General features: G+C 45.7%; 1 protein-coding gene across 6 annotated transcripts; it reads left to right on the forward strand.

Moving 5' to 3' along the window:
- Positions 1-514: 514 nt before the first annotated feature.
- Positions 515-7,781, forward strand: LOC309524150 (uncharacterized protein). Of its 6 annotated transcripts, none has more exons than XM_082208572.1 (3): positions 515-1,728; positions 1,977-2,136; positions 2,355-7,781. In XM_082208572.1, the coding sequence occupies exons 1-3, from the start codon at positions 1,693-1,695 to the stop codon at positions 2,738-2,740; spliced, it is 582 nt and encodes a 193-aa protein (XP_082064698.1). In that variant the 5' UTR covers positions 515-1,692; the 3' UTR covers positions 2,741-7,781. The 6 variants fall into 6 exon arrangements, 2 of the variants coding, with proteins under 2 accessions (XP_082064698.1, XP_082064699.1); XM_082208573.1 differs by having other exon boundaries at positions 516-1,372; positions 1,967-2,136; XR_014215815.1 differs by having other exon boundaries at positions 517-1,393.
- The last annotated feature ends 9,220 nt before the right edge of the window (positions 7,782-17,001 follow it).

Raw genomic sequence — 17,001 nt, forward strand, 5'->3', positions numbered from 1 at the left:
TAGCGGAATTTGGGGAAGGGTGAATACACTAGTGAGAGCTGCTTACACTTAACCATCAGTTATCGGCAGAGAAGAATTATGGAAAATATCACACAATATGACTAAGAATGACTTATAGATAGCACAGTTTATTGTGCAACCTAATTATAATGCATATTCTTATGTTTAACTAGTGTTCATAATGAACTTACTCAGTTTATACCCCTCAACTGCCCCAATTTAAGCGGGACACCCTGAAATTACTGAAGCCATCCCAACTACTGACTGGATCCTGCAATGTCCTGGTCTTTGGTCTGGTGCTTTGGCATGTGTCAGCTGGCTCATGCCAGAACACTAGACCAAAATACTCTCTTTTTTTGTCTCATGCTCTTATGTGAATCAGCTGGCTTAGGCCAGAGTGCCAAATCGGGTCCTCCCTTAAAGAGGACACGTATTGCGGTGAGACCTGGACAACTGGCACCCTGTGTTGTGGGTGAGTACGTTTGGACAGCCACAACACCCGAACGGTAGGTCCCTCAAAGCTGTGTGCAACCTGGCCAATGGGACGCAGTCTAAACGGTTCGAGGGACCTATTTATGCCCATGCACATGACCCAGAGCTCCCTCTTTCAGCGCTTGAATTCAGAACACCAACAGTGTGTCCTCTGCAAACCGAGAGAGGGAGAGGGAGAGCGATTTACCTTCGATGGATCATCCTGGTGATATCTTTTCATTATCATTTCTTTCCCCCTCTTTTCCCCCTCACTTTAATTTCAGGTTAATCCTCCCCATCCCTGACTAAGAGGGGCCTTTGCCCCCACAGGGCCTTGGCCCCTTAGTGCCCTTTCGGAGTTTTTCACTCTTTTAATTTTCCTGGATTTTTCCCTTTTGTGGGGCTTGCTGCGGATTCCGATTTTATATATGTGGCTTCGTGCAGCGTTTGCTGATCCCTCATGATCTGGCTGATCCGGGGGCTCCCGGAGTGCGGCGTTGCCGTGGCCTGAGAAAACCTCTGCTCAGCGGTTCGTCTTATTAATCTTGGAGGAGATTTCGCCCACGGGGCTTTGGCTGTTGGCACTTTTGCCTGTGGAGTTTCCTCCATTTCCCTGGGTTCCCCGAGCAGCAATTTTGAGCAGTTATAGCTGCGTCTTTCATTTGAAGAGCCTTGAACTGAGTTTAGTGGGGGTGAAAATATTTTGAGTTCTACTGCTTGTTCCGGCTTCTGAGAGTTCCCCCTCTGTAAGCCTGGTGAACTCTGCACCCCCCCCTCCCAATTTTAAGGCTGGTTGGGGAAACTGCTGGGGCCGGTGACCATTTTCTCCAGCTTAATTTGGCGGGAGCGCCATTTGCACTGGTGATAGTGCAATTTCTGGCAGGAGCATGATCTTGTTTTGGTGGGAGCGCCATCTTAATGGGTTAAGCCTTAATTATTTATTTTGTATTGTGGGAGAGCTTATCGAGATGCCTGTTAAAAGGAACCCTAGTCCTGCTCACCCTTCAAAAAGGGTAATTAGAGGCCCGCCTCAGTCGCAGTGTTCAGTGCAAGCCCCAGTAGTTCCTCAGCAAACACTGGATTGTCTGGGTTCTATTGTTGCCAATATTGGCTCAGACCCTGCGGCCTTGACAAGGTTGAATTCACAGCTTGAGTCATTGGCTCAGGAATTTGGGAGGCAGCCTGATCCCCAGCCTGGCCTCTCCTCTTCTTCTACTGTTTATGAAGCCCATGGTCCCTCTGATGCAAGTGAAGGGAGTGAGGCTTTTGATTCTTCTGCGGCTTTGTTTTCCCAGCTGCATTTTTCCAGGATTCCAGTCCCAACTAGTCCCAGGGGTCGACCCAGGAGTATGGGTGCCACGGTTCAGCAGGCCTTTCAGTCTGGACTGCCACGTTTGCAGTCGGCACCCCCGGGTTCTGGGAGTTCAGGGCTTCCAGCAGCGCAGCTTATGGGGAAAGGAACTTCTTTTCAGCTTAGCGCCTTACATGTTTTTAGTTCTGTTCAGGTGCAGTCGGTCCATCCAAGGGAGACGTTCAGCATCCACTCTTCTGAGGAGGATCTTCCGGTGCCCAGGGTCCCTTCATCCGGTGGCAAGCGGCAGAAGAGTCGTCGCTCCAAGCGCAGGGCCAAGAGGCGGAAGGATGGCGATACCTCCTCTTCTACAGGTATGTCTTCTGAGACATCTGAGGATGAGTCAGATGTGGCCCTGGGTCTTTATTGGGACCACAGTGAAGGGGCTTCGGGCCTTCCCAGGTGGGCTTGGCAGCGCAGAGGGAGGGCATCGTTGTAAATAACAATTAATGCTAATAGATTCTGCCAGGCTGCTCTTGAGCATTAAAGGCAGGAAGCGAAACTTACGAGCTTATTTCTAATTCATTTGCAGTTGGCAATGTTACAAGTTGTGGTAGGGAGATGAAGCCAATGGTGTGGGCGAAGGTGTCTGTGGAAGGCACGCCTGTGGCAATGGTGGTGCAGCTGGGTGAGAACGATTTGCCGGAAGCTCCCAGCTTGAGCCTGCAGACCTGCATGCAGGAGGACTTGAAAGAGTTAAAGGCAGCTCTTCCTGGACTCAAGATATTTTGGTCGCAGCTGTTGCAGCGACGTGCATGGCGAGGAAGCCGATGCCCAGCTGCCACCAAGAGGGCCTGGAGGCATGTGCAGAGTGCAGTGGCCAAGAAAGTTCTAGCCTTGGGCAGGATGGTGATCCATCACCCGGCATTACCTCTCGTGATGCGTCCCTTTACAGGCTTGGGGTTCATCTGTCTGTGATTGAGATTGATTTATGGCTGACCTCCGTGCCAGCAGGGTTAAGGGATTGGTTACAGGTCTGAGTGTCTGGCTGCAAGCGTGGGGCTTGTGTGGTGGATAGGCTCTGGTTCAGGTGATAGGGATGGGAGAACGCTCTCACCATCCCTATGTGAAGGGTATTCTGTTAAAGGAATCCAGGGACTTGATGGTTTGGTCAACCCCTGTGAGGGGGTTGTGCCTGTGCCTGAGTCCAGGGGGACATTTGGGTGGCGGAGTTAGCCCATGCCCAGCTTTCCGCTTATCCAGGTGTTCACCCTTGGCTGACATATGCTGGAACCCTGGGTCAGCGCTACCTGCATGGCAGGGAGCTAGTCAAACCAGAGCCTATGCAACCACTCACTTTCTGTAATCAATAAAGCTGTGGCCTAAATTCTGCCAAAAACCAAAACCAAAATTTGAGTCTCGTGTGAATTTATTTAGGGGGGAGGTTTCTGGGTCTGAACACGCAAAACCAAAAGACACTCAATTTTTGGTTTTGCACTCTGGTGCATGTCAAATGGTTCCTGCAAGAGCCTGGGACCAAAAAAGAGCATCCCGATTTTGATCAGTTGGATGCTGATCAATTAATTAACACTTAATTATTTTTTAAAAAATCAATGAACTAAACCTGAAAGGAGTTCCCATAATTGCCAGGTGAGATGAAGATGAGTTAAGATCACTGAAAGGTTCAGGACAAATAAAAAGAAAGTTTTTAATTCAGGGGATAGTTAAACTATGGAACTCGCTGCCACAGGAGGCAGTGATGGCCACCAACTTGGATAGATTTAAGAAAGGATTGGACAAATTCATGGAGGAGAATGTTATTGATGACTGCTAGCCATGCCTCTACTCTGCCTCTACAGTCTGTGCAGCCATGACTCTGAATATCAGTTGCGGAAAGTGCTGCTCTAGTGCCCAAATCCTGCTTGAAGGTTTCCCACAGAGGCATCTGGTTGGTCACTGTGAGAAGAGGATGCTGCTCCACTGGCCTGATCCAAAAGGCTCTTCTCGTGTTCTTATACAAGCTGCAGACTGCCTTCTCACCTGTCACAGAAACTGCTCTCTTTGCCCCACCACACACTAGAAATTTTTTGGAAGCAAACACTTTCTGCATGCTGCATGACAATTTGTACAAATGAGGCAAATATATGGAGACTGACTTTGAGATCTTTGTGGTGAAACGGCAATTTGTTGTTCTCTAGTAAAGCAAATTGCAGCTCAGTGACAACCTCATCATGTCAGCTGTCTTGATGCAAATAAAGCACAGTGAAAAATGAGCAGTGTCCTGAAAGGCTGGGTTATAGCAGTGGCTGCAAGGCATTCTGTTAAATGGTTGTTGTTTTTCTTAGCGTTCAGCTGCACAGATGAGTTTGCTAAATGAGAGTTGTCTCCTGGCAAGTGTGTGAAATGGAGAAAGGAAACAGAGAAAAACAAAACAGTTTTGCTTTGAGAAAGATCACCCTAAACAAGCAGGAACACCATGCTGAATATATGAGGCCTTGGTGTGTCCTTGTTTCCTATAATTACAACAAATGTTGCGTTGCTTTGCTGTCCAGCATCTGCCACATATGTCCTGTCTTCTTCTTCTTGGGAGAATGTGCATTAATCCTAAACTTGATGAATGAGAGCCACTAGATTCCCTCCTAGTAAAGAAAGTAGAAAGTTGAGGAGGACAGCTTCTTTAAGGATTTTGCACAAGGAATCAAAGTCTCAACACTTTTTCCAAGTAGATCCATTAATCTTGCATTATGGAAGTTATTGGCATTGTGCATTTGCGGGGAGAAAGAGAGAGAAGGGAGGAATATTTGGTTGTCTCATTGCTTTGGGCCAAGGAGGGCCCCAGAAGAGAAACACAGCAGATAAAGTTAGCTTCTTTCTTTTCATAAGAACATAAAATGAGGCTGTGGGATCAGGCCAATGGCCCATCCTGTTCCCTCAGTGGCCAACCAGATGCCTGTGAGAAAACCACAAGCAGAATCTGAACACAAGGGCCCTCTCCTCTCCAAGAGTTTCCAGCAACTGGTATTCAGAAGCATTCCTGCCTACAACAGTGAAGGCAGAGCACAGCCATCCTGGCTATCAGCCATTAATATTCTTGATCATGACCTTAATGAAGGCAGCCCCCACTACAGTGGGGGATCATCAGTGGATGGAAAACAAGGATGACAGAGGGTAAATCATCATTGCAAATTCTCCCCAGAGAAGGGGGGAATGGGATTCACTTGCAGTTCGTCTTGGTACCTGGCTTTCACTCCGGCATGGAATATGGGAGGCAGGGAGGCGTTGAATGCAAAAGCACTTCACCTGGTGAAAATCCTCCCACGCTGCCATTAAGAAGCAGAAGTTCTCCATTTAATTGGATCTTTAATTGGCTTTAAAGTACCGGCACGTGATGGAAAGGGTTTGCAACAACATACAGTCACACCTCAGAAGCCGAACAGAATCCATTCCAGAAGTCCGTTCGAGTTACAAAAAGTTTGGAAACCAAAGCGCGGCTTCTGATTGGCTTCAGGAAGCTCCTGCAGCCAATCAGAAGCTGCGGAAGCCCTGTCGGATGTTCAGCTTCCAAAAATAGTTCCCAAACCGGAACAGTCACTTCTGGGTTTGCAGTGTTCAGGAGCCCAAACATTTAAGAACTAAGCTGTTTGAAAACCAAGGTACAAATGTACTGCCAAATATACCAGCTACAAGGATCAAAGGTTTGAATTGAGATAAGATTTTCTTCGGTGTGAGAGTCGATTAGGGAGAGGGAAGCCCATGGTTTATTTATTCTTAGTTTCTGTTAAATATTTATGATTCAGCAACCCTCTTCAGAATATAAAATAAAAAGATATTTACAAGTGAGGCAGGGACGTTGGAGTAATGTTGTTATTAACTAGCAAAAATGGAAACGGTGTGCGATCTGAAATGAAGAAAGGAGGGGGAGGAGAAGCTCAAGTATGACTGTTGGAAAGACAGAGTAATTCCCCTCAACTCCATTTAAAAACAACAGACAAGGAAAAAGAGACTGAGATTTGTGTGTGCTACTGACAGGTTGTAATCTAAGATAATGTTTACAGTGGTACCTCGGCTTACATACGCTTCAGGTTACATACGGTTCAGGTTACAGACTCCGCTAACCCAGAAATAGTACCTCGGGTTAAGAACTTTGCTTCAGGATGAAAACAGAAATCGCGTGGTGGCAGCGGGTGGCCCCATTAGCTAAAGTGGTACCTCAGATTAAGAACAGTTTCAGGTTAAGAACGGACCTCCGGAACGAATTAAGTACGTAACCTGAGGTACCACTGTAATTGGGCCATTAATCTCTTGCTGGAAGGAAAATAATTTGCGGGCTGTGATAAGAATGCTGCAGAGATTCCGGGAGCTGGAAAGCAGTATTAAATCTTCAGCGCATTCAAAAACTGCCCACCTTGTCCTAGGCTGAGAGAAAAATGGCAAAGATCTGTGACATGCTTTACTGGTGAGACAGAATGGTTTCTAGCAGACTGTTGCCTGTTCCAAGACGTCAAAACAAGGGATGGAGAGGTAAGACCTGTGAGAAACTTTGAGAGTCAGTTCTGCCCCAAGCCATGATGGGAGAAAACAACAGCTGGGAAGTGAAAGAGACAACACCATATATGGACAGAAGGAATCTCCATGGTTGTAACAGTTTTCACACGCAGGGCAGAATAAACATAATAGTTTGAGTTCCTCACTTGAAGCTTTATACATTTATATATTGTAGCATCACAAATGGAAATAACTAATTACGTAGCTGTTGACTAAGGGATTATTATAACTGAGATATAACTGACATTAATTAAGATTATGGAACACAGTGATATAAGATCAGAAATGCACCCAAACCATCATGCGGGGAGCCATTTTAACTAAAATGTATTAATTGGAAGTTGATTGGCACTTTGATAATTGTATAATTTGGGAATTGTTATTGTTATAATTTTGCTATTATTGGGGGTATATTGGAAAACTAATTAAAAAATTATATAAAGATATCCTTTTTCATGAATTTGTCTAATCCTCTTTTAAAACCATTCAAATTGGTGGCCATCACTGAGTGAGTTCCACAGTTTAACTATGAGCTGCATAAAGGACTTTCTTTTACTCACCCTGAATCTTCCACCAGTCAGCTTCATTGGATGTCCATGAGTTCTTGTGTTACGAGAGAGAATAAACTTTTCTCTATCTACTTTCTTCATGCCATGCATCATTTTACAACCTCCCGTCATGTTGCCTCTCACTTGTCTTTTCTCTAAACCCCAAAGTCCCAAACGCTGCAACCCGTTTTCATAGGGGAGACGGTCCTTCCCCTTCATTATTTTTGCTGCCCCTTTCCAGGTCTATAATATTCTTTTTAATGTGAGGTGACCAGCTTTGCAATCTTTTCAACAGACTCTATTAACACTAATTTGATGTGCAGGCAAGAGCAGGTGATAATAACCATCTCTGCCTTGAAAAGCTTCAGCTGTCGATTTTGGCACAGCAGGCTGCCTTTAAGGGTCATGCTGTCAGAGCAGGTCAGGCTGCAGGTCTGGTTACCTGGCAATCCTACTGCCTGGATCTTCTCTCTCTCTCTCTCTCTCTCTCTCTCTCTCTCTCTCTCTCTCTCTGTGTGTGTGTGTGTGTGGTGTGTTTGCACATGCACACTGTGCTGGCCCCAATGGCTGCAGGATCCACATTTGGCCACCATGCAATGGTGGCACAGCATTTGACACCAACCACAGAAGGCCACTTGGCCCATCACCTGCTGGCAAATAGAAGGGGAAGAAATGGAGGCAGTGAGAGATTTTACTTTCTTGGGCTCCATGATCACTGCAGATGGTGACAGCAGTCACGAAATTAAAAGACGCCTGCTTCTTGGGAGGAAAGCAATGACAAACCTAGACAGCATCTTATAAAGCAGAGACATCACCTTGCCAACAAAGGTCCGTATAGTTAAAGCTATGGTTTCCCCAGTAGTGATGTATGGAAGTGAGAGCTGGACCATAAAGAAGGCTGATCGCTGAAGAATTGATGCTTTTGAATTATGGTGCTGGAGGAGACTCTTGAGAGTCTCATGGACTGCAAGAAGATCAAATGTATCCATTCTTAAGGAAATCAGCCCTGAGTGCTCACTGGAAGGCCAGATCCTGAAGCTGAGGCTCCAATACTTTGGCCACCTCATGAGAAGAGACCCTGATGTTGGGAAAGATGGAAGGCACAAGGAGAAGGGGATGACAGAGGACGAGATGGTTGGACAGTGTTCTCGAAGCTACCAGCATGAGTTTGACCAAACTGCGGGAGGCAGTGGAAGACAGGAGTGCCTGGCGTGCTCTGGTCCATGGGGTCATGAAGAGTCGGAAACGACTAAACAACACAACAGAAAACAATTACCTGCTAGTGCTGTAAAAATGAACGTTTCCCCTTTGCTTTTTTTATTTTTAATATTTTATTAAGGATTTTCTTGTTTTACAGAAGTGTAGTGCCTCATATATATTTTTTCCCCATGTAACATTTTTACAAATCTGTTTCATTAGGGGGAGAAGAAAATAAAAATAAAAATAAAAATAAAAAAGGAGAGAAAAAAGAAGGGGGGGTGGAGAGAGGGAAGATGGATAAGGGTGGGATTGGGTGGCGGTGTTTCTATTATGTTTAATGTATGTAGAGTTTGGTGTCAGCGTGCTTTTGTTGTTCACTTGTGTTCCTTTGGTGTTGAGAGAGGTTGGGGTTGGCCTAGGGTGTGATTGTTTGCTTGTGATTGGCTGTGGTGATCTTTGTTTTCGTGTGTGAGTGAGGTGGGTGGGTGTTTTGGATCAGGTTAGCCTTATTGATTTGTATGCTGTTGGTGGATTATTGTCATTGTCCTGTTGGGCTGTGTGTGTGATAAAGGGGAGCCATACCGGGGTGAAGGCATCTTCTTCTGTTTGTCCCCGTGTCAGTTTCAGTTTATTAGTTAATTTTTCTAGTAGGGCTGTTTCCCATACTATTTGATACCATTGGTCCATGCTTACTCCTGACAGGTCTCTCCAGTGTCTGGTTATGGTGTTTCTGGCTGCTGAGAGCAGGTGGGTTATGAGTTCTTTGTGGTGTAAATGGGCATTGTTGTCTTGGAAGATGTTTAGTAGGGCCAATTCTGGGGTGGTGTCTATTACTTGCTTAGTTATTTTACAAATTTCTTGTATGGCTGTTGTCCAGAACAGTTGGATTTTGGGACACTCCCACCACATGTGGAAGTATGTGCCTGTGGAGGTGCACCCTCTCCAGCATTTTGGTGAGGTTCCTGGGTGTATTAGTGCTAGTTTCCTTGGTGTTAGGTACCACCTGTAGGTGAGTTTCAGTGTGAGTTCTTTTCTTTTCGTTGATATGGATTTAAAGGGGGGTTTAGACCACATTCTGGTCCATTGAGTGGGGTTTATCTCATAGCCTATGTCATTCTCCCATTGATTTTTGATTGCGTCTAGGGGATTTGCGAGATTTTGGAGTAGTATTTTGTATATTGCGGATACCATCCCTTTACCGTTTCCCTTTGTTGTTAGAAGGAGGTTTTCGAAGGTTGTCAGGGGCCTAGTTGCTGCTGATTTTACTGTTGGGTTGTTTAAGAGGGCATGTAGTTGGTGTTGTGTTAACCAGGGCATTTGGGTGTCTTCTAGTTTGTCTTGTATTTCTTGTGTTGACAAGGGTTTGTTATTTTTATAAAAGTCTATTAGGCGATACAAGCCTTTGGTTCGCCAGGTTTTTATCTTGAGGTTTTGTGCTGCATGGTGGAATAATGGGTGGTATGCCAGGGGGATTAGTGGGGATGGGGTTGGGGATAGTTTGCCTATTTGTGTTTTCCATGCTTTGAGCATGGTCTGTGTGTACCTGTTAAGTGTTGTGGGAATTTTCTTTAGTTTGTTTGGGAGGAGTGGGTATGTTGTGGTGCAGGTGTTTTCAATTGTGTCCTTCTCTAGGTGTACCCATTGTTTTGTCTCATCTTCTAGTATATATGGGATTATATGGCGTATTTGGTTGGCGTTGTAATATGCTTCTATGTTGGGGATTCCCCATCCTCCTTCTGAGGTGGGGAGGTGCAGGTATTTGGGGCTTATTCTTGGTTTTTTATGTGAGAAGATGAAAGAGTGTAGTTTTCTCTGCCAACTGTGAAGTTGGGTTGAGGGGATCCAGATTGGGAGGGTTTGGAATAGGTAGGTTAGTTTTGGGAGTGTGATCATTTTGATCATGGCTATTTTGTCTGAGAGAGTGAGGTTCATGTTATTCCATCTCTTTAGGTCTTTGTTAATTTGTCGCCACAGGGGCTTGTAGTTGTGGAGGTACAATTTATTGAGGTTTCTGGTTATTTGTACCCCTAGGTATCTGAACTTGGTGTGGCAAAGTTTTATTTTGGTGACCTTCGTGAGTTCTTTTTGGGTGTGAGGAGGGGTATTGAAGCACATAGCTTCTGACTTTGTGAAATTTACCTGTAGGCCCGACACCATTGCAAATGCGTTGAGTTCTCTGATTAGGGAGGTTGCTGTGCTTACGGGGTCTGGTGTTGTGACCATTAGGTCATCTGCAAAGAGCCCTAATTTATAGGTCCTGCCTTTTATTTCCACTCCCTTGATGTCTGTGGCTGCTCGGATGCGGATTGCTAGGGGTTCCAGAGCCAGGATAAATAAGAAGGGAGACAGTGGGCATCCTTGTTTCGTGCCTCTTTGGATAGCTATAGTGTTAGAATCCATATTGTTAGTTCTGCATTTTGCTGAGGCTTGGGAGTATATTTGTTTGAGGATTTGTAGGAAGTTGGGGCCAAATTTCATGTTAGTTAGTACTGCTAGTATGTATTTCCACTCCAAGCAATCAAAGGCTTTGAGGATGTCTAGGGACATAATTGTCAATGGGAGTTTGGTTGCCTTGCTGTGTTCGATGAGGTTCAGTAGTTTCCTGATGGGGTCTGTTATATTGCGGCCAGGGACAAAGCCAGTCTGGTCTGGGGCTATTAACTTGTGTAGGAAGATTTTTAGGCGGTTGGCCAAGATTGATGTGAATATCTTGTAGTCTTGGTTCATTAATGAGATTGGGCGGTATGATTCTACTTTGAGGCTGTCTTTTAGTGGTTTTGGGATGGAGACTATTTTGGAGTGGGTCCAGGTTTTGGGGATGGGGCCCCCTTTTATGATGTCGTTGAATAGGCGGGTCATGTAGGGCATCAAGGGTTCTTTGAATTTCTTATAGAATTCTGCTGTGAAGCCGTCTGGGCCTGGGGCTTTGTGTGGTTTCAAGTTTTTGAGGACCGCATCTATTTCCTCTGGGGTGATAGGGCTATCCATGAATTCCTGTTCCTCATCAGTTAGGGTAGGCATGGTCAGTCCTGCTAGAAATTTTTTGATTTCCCTCTCTGGTGGGTTATGGGAGGTGTATAGGTTGGAGTAAAATTCTGCAAATTCTGAAATTATTTCTTTGGGGGAGAATGTTATGTTGCCGTCTTTTTTGGTGATGCAGTGTATTCTTGTTTTGAGTGCTTTTTTCCTACATCTATTTGCTAGTAATCTGGAGTTTTTCCCTCCATATTCATAGAAACGTTGTTTAGAGTATAGAATGTTGATCATTGTTTTGTTGATTTCTAAGGAGTCTAGTTCTCTCCTTTTCTGTTCTATAAGTTTGAGGAGTTTTTTAGATCCTGTTTGTTTGTAGCGTGATAAGAGGACTGTGATGTCTTGTTCTATTTTGCTAATTTTTGAGGAGGTTTGTTTTTTAAGGAATGTTTTCTCTTTTATGCAAGCTCCTCTGGTGACTGCTTTCATTGCGTCCCATAGGAGGGGGGTTGTTGTATTGTTTACATCGTTTTCTTTGAAGTAGTTTTGGAGGGTTTTTGTGAGACTCTCTCTAATTTGTTTGTTTGTAGTTAGGATGGGACTGAAGGACCATGATGAGGTGGTTTGTGTTCCTTCTCCTATTTTAACAGTGACTTCTACTGGGGCGTGGTCTGTGATTTTAATGTTACCTATGTTTGTTGATTCTACTGAGGGAATCAGACCCTGTGTGAGTAGAATGCTGTCCAGTCTGGACACTGTATCATGGCGTCCCGATTGGAATGTATGGCTGATGTCTCCCAGGTTTTGCTCACCCCAAATGTCGTAGAGACCCCTGTTTTTTAGCATTTTTAGTAACTTGTAAGAGTTCCTGGTTGTTGGGGGTTTCCTTCGGAGGAAGGTTGCCCATGGGGTTGTGGGGTGGATATCTTTCAGGGATATACCTTTCATATTTAGATTGAGGTCCCCTCCTAGGATTGCTTCCCCTTCAGAGAAGGAGAGGAATTTGTTTAGTGTTTTCTGGAAGAATTCTAGTTGTTTCGTGTTTGGGGCATATATGGAGCCGATTGTCAGTTTGATTTTGCCATCTAGTGTCCCTTTAGCGAAAATGAATCTGCCTTTTTTGTCCTTGAGGGCTGTTGTGGCAGTGAAGTTCAGGTCCCTACTGAGTATTATGGCTACACCACGGGCTTTCCCTGAGCCTCGTGCGACCCACTGTTGACTAAAGCGGGGGTCGCTCAGGAGTTTGCTGCCTTTGGGTGGATTGTGTATTTCTTGTAGGAAGATGATGTGTGGTTTCATGGTGTTTATGTATGAGGTGATGCGTTTTCTTTTGATGGGGTTTCCCAGCCCCCTCACGTTTAATGTAATTGCTTTTAGGTTAGCCATTTTGTTTATCTATTATGTGGGGCGATTCCCTGCCAACCCGTTCGGGTTGTCTTGTGTCTCTCTCTTTGTGTTGTTTAAAGAGCCAGTGGGGTTGCGCTGACCTAGGGTGTGGTGGGTGGGGGGCTAGTAGGATTAGAGTGAGATTTGGGTTAAAGAGTAGGGGGTAAGTTGTAGGGAGTTTCCTATATGTAGTCATATAGGTGTTTGTTTGGGGTATTTTAGGCCATCTGGCATTTAGCCAGTTGGTCCTAGGTCTCAGCTGGTGTGGAAGGCCGTGTTCAAGGACAGGCCATCCCCCCTGTTGTTTGCGATAGGGGGTGATCAGCGAGACAGTGTGAAGTGACTTTGTAGTGTTGCTGTCAGGTATAAGGTTCATAAGCAATGTTGCCAGTGTTATAAGCAACATTGTTGGTGTGTTGGGGTGGGGATGTGGGTGTTGGTACGCTCTGGTGCCACCATAGTGCTGGTTGGGTATCAGATTTTAGCCTGATTGTGGATTGTGTTATTAAGGTTGGAGTTGTTTTTCCTTAGTATGGAGTATGAGGATGTTGAAGGTGTGGGTGATGGGGAATGTGGTTGAGGTCGTCTGGACTGGTGTTGGGGTGGGGATTTCTGTGGGGGTGCGGGGCTGGGGGGGATGTTGATGGTGTTAACTAAATCTATGTTTTTTGGGGGGGAAAGGGGGGGGAATCACCAGTCCTTCAGTTTGTGGTTTTTTCCTGGTTGCTTCTTTCGGCTGGGGTTGTTGTTGTTGTAGGGTTGTCCATCTGCGATGAGTTGGTTTGGTTGATCTTGGTCTGGTTTCTTGTGTCGTATGGCCGGCGGGACGGTTCTGAGCATGATGCTTGCCTGTATTGGTTTGCGTTGTTGCGCCGCTTCTGTTGTATCTTTTTCTTCTGTACCGTTGTCCAGCTGTTTGCTGTTGTTTCCTTGTGGTTGGGGCTGTCACTTGGTGGGTTTGTCGGTTTCCATTCTGGCGGGAGGTCAAGTTCAAGGTTCTTTAGTAGTTGCAGGGCCTCAGGTATGTTGGTAGCCATGTGTTGTGTTGTGTTCGTTGTTACAATGAGGCGGAAGGGGAAGCCCCATCGGTATTTGATCCCTGCTTGTTGGAGACGCTGGGTGCATGGGCGCAGGCTTTTCCTCCGGTTTAGGGTATCCTGAGATAGGTCCTGTAGGGCCAGAATGGGGGTTTCTCCATATCGAAGGTTGCTTGAGTTTCTGAGTCGGTGCCATATCTCTTCCTTCTTTTGGTAGCGTGTGAAGCATACAATGATGTCTCTTGGGGGGGCACTGGGTTTTGGCATAGGTTTTAGGGCTCTGTGAGCCCTCTCCAAGTCATCTGCCTCAAGTTTCAGGCTTGGGATTGTGTTTTTCAGCCAGCGTATAATTAGGTCTGCTGGGCTTTCCTCCTCTGTTTTTTCAGGAAAGTTGCGGAAGCGGATGTTACAACGTCTATTGCGGTCTTCAAGGTCGGCTTGCTTAATTTTCATCTCGTTGTGTTCTGCTTCCATTTGGTTTACCAGTTCGTCCAGTTTCTTGTTCACACGTGCATTCTCCTCCCGGTATTGTTCTATTATTCTTTCTTGCATTTGGTTCTTGTTCTCTAGAGCTTCCACTTTGGAGGTTAGATTGTTGATTAGTACCTGCATGGGAGCCATTGTGGCCTTCAGTGTTTCTTCTAATCGTGCTTCCATTTCCCTTAGATCTCGTTTCGTTATTGGGTGGTCATCATCTTGAAGGGGAGTTACCATCTTAGCATTGTTTGCCATCTCCCTGGTTGGTGTCATCTCGGTCTCCCTGATGGTTTTGGTTTGAGGTTGGCTTGGCATCCTCTTGGGGTTGGGCGTGTGATGGTTAGGAGTTGTGGCAGTGGTGATTCCTGGGTATTGTTGGGTCGCTGAGCTGATCAGGCTTTGTTGGCTGGTGGCTTTTACAGAGCGTTTGGATTAGGTGGTCATTTGTGTCACTTCTAGCCTGTGTTTTAAGAACTTCTCTAGGGCTTCTGTAGATGCCTCAGCGGTGCCGCCGAGGCGGGGGGGGGGGACAGGTAGGCAGAGATGGGTAGACTAATGGACAGACAGTTCATATAAAGGGAAGGGGGTTAGCAGGTAGAGATGCAAGAGATTAGAGGGTATATGTTTAATTTTCCTCCATTTTTAATTACTTTCCCACAAACAAAAAATAACAACAATAACCAGGGGAAAATATTATTCTTAAGAAAAACAAATCAAACAAAACCATACAATTATTTTTTATTCTCCAAATGGGTATATGGAGGAAATTTTTGTTTTAAAAGAGAGTGGTGGTCGTAGCTGGGGGCGAAAGATTCCCCCCTCAAGAACAAGCCAACAAGAGCTTTAAAAAGAGAAAGAAAAGAAGAATAATTGTATGGCTCTGCTCTGTCTTTTAAAAAATAATAATATTATTTCCCCCCAACCACCGCCACCACTCTCCGTCTGCAAAAAAGCAACCAAAAGTGTACGGGTAAAAGATAAAAATGAGAATTAAAGGTAAAAAAAAAAGGGGGGGTTGTCTTTAGATAGAGCTTTTTATTTTTTTAAAAAAATGAGTAAAGTATAGGTAAAAGAGGGTAGGTAAAAGAGAGTGGAAAGTCTGGGGCGAAGTGGCAGTCCCAGGAAATGGCCTGTGATGGTTCAGGGCTGTTTTCTGGGTACTGCCATTTTAAATCTTAAGAGGGGAGTTTGAGGTGGAAATAAAATGAGGTTTAAATTGAGGATGTGTGTGTGGAAAAGTGTGTCTTTAAATAGTGAGTAGAAAAGATAGAAATAAAAGTAAAGATTCAAATAAAGGGTGGCTGCAGCAGCAGTGGCCCCTCTTTTAAAAAGAAAAATGGTAAAAGTAGGTATATGGGGGGGAGGGATAAGAAAGATGTATATATATATTTTCTTTAAAGGGAGGGAGGGAGGGGGAGGAAGGGGTTAAAAAAGGGGGGGAGTTAAAAAAAAGGGGGGGAAAGGTTGTTTTTTCTTTTCTGTGATCTCCTTTGTTATGCAGCTTCTCTGTGTTTTCTTTGCCGCTGGAGCTCCCGGTAGGGCTCAGCCACGTGCGTTTTTCCCCCCTTTTCTTCCCTGAAGCCTTCACCGTGCTCACCTACCTCTCCTCTGCTTTCCCGTCGGCAGAGATGGGGGCAGCAACGGTAAATTTGGGGCTCCTTTTTCTTTCTTTCTTTTTCTTCCTCTCTCTCCCTTTCTTTCTCCCTCTTTGCGTTAGCTCCACTGTCCTCCTGGTTTTGGAGCTCCTCTCGGCTGTTGGGGGGGGGGGGTCGGGTGCCTTTCCGGCTCAATCTCAGTCGTGGGGGGGGGTGTTTTGGCTCCTTTGATAGATGCCCGGGCACCCCCAATTCCTCTCCGTTGGCAGTGCTGGCAGCAGCAGTCCTGGGGGGTCCGGGAATCGGTCACCAGAGCCTTTTACTCTGGCTGGCTTCAGGAGCTCTTTTCTTCTGCTGCTGCTGCCATGCTGCCTCCTGATGTTCCCGTCCGTTTCCCCTTTGCTAACGTGATGCCGTCTCCAGGTGGTACAGTGGTGCCTCGCAAGACGAAATTAATCCTTTCTGCGAGTCTCTTCGTTTTGCGGTTTTTTTGTCTTGCGAAGCACAGCTATTAGCGGCTTAGCGGCTATTAACGGCTTAGCGGCTTTAAGAAAAAGGAAACAAACTCACAAGAACTCGCAAGACGTTTCGTCTTGCGAAGCAAGCCCATAGGGAAATTCGTCTTGCGGAACGACTAAAAAAACGGAAAACTCTTTCTCTTGCGCGTTTTTCATCTTGCGAGGCATTCGTCTTGCGAGGTACCACTGTATTCAATTGCAGCTTCCATCAGCCCCAGGAAGCTGTGCTGTTTTTCCAAGGCCCCAGTCCAGAGGTCCTTTTCATATGGATGCTCACCAGGTCAAGACACTCTGTTCATATAATGCCAATGCACTGACTGCCCAAGTTACCCACCCCTGCCTGGTGGGACGGTGCTTTGGCGCACTGACACTCATCCAGGGCCAGTGGGGGTTGGCTGCCCCTTCAATATTGGGGGGGGCTCTGCCCCCTGCCTCAAAATATTGAGGGGGCTGAAGCCCCTTGTGCCCCCTATACCCTGCGCCCCTGCTCATGGAAAAAGGTGCAAGAGAGACTTCTGATTCTGCTAGCCTTTCGCTATGGCAATTTATGGTGCTTTATTTTACTTATTAACCGTGGGCTTGGGAAAGAGCTTGCTAATGAAAGCCTAAGAATAATTGCAGCTCTGGGTGGAACATACACCGCAATTTCAGTTTCCAGAGCAGGGCACCATGTGCTATATTTGTAGATGGTTCAGACCCCTTTTTTTCTTTTTTCTTTTTTGAAAGCATATTTGCTGTTACTCCTTGCTGTACTTTCTCCCCCCCACCACCTCCCCTGCAAATGCATTTGAAAATTAAGGGATTTCAGCTTCACAGGAAATACAGACTCTATCCATTATACCTATCATTTTTTTCTTATGGGCAGACATCCTGAAATAGCAACAGTTCATGAGGGGGGTGGGAAGCGATATGACCCTTGGCAACCCTCCTACCAGTTGTGAATGGAGCAGAACATTGTGT

This window comes from Podarcis vaucheri (assembly GCF_965113315.1).
Source record: "Podarcis vaucheri genome assembly, chromosome: Z".
Classification (NCBI taxonomy): domain Eukaryota; kingdom Metazoa; phylum Chordata; class Lepidosauria; order Squamata; family Lacertidae; genus Podarcis; species Podarcis vaucheri.

Coding starts and splice junctions, on each gene's coding strand:
- LOC309524150 (XM_082208572.1), top strand. CDS start 1,693: ATGAAGCCCATGGTCCCTCTGATGCAAGTGAAGGGA. Junction 1,729..1,976: donor CTCTGATGCAAGTGAAGGGA/GTGAGGCTTTTG, acceptor AGTTCTGTTCAG/GTGCAGTCGGTCCATCCAAG. Junction 2,137..2,354: donor CGATACCTCCTCTTCTACAG/GTATGTCTTCTG, acceptor ATTCATTTGCAG/TTGGCAATGTTACAAGTTGT.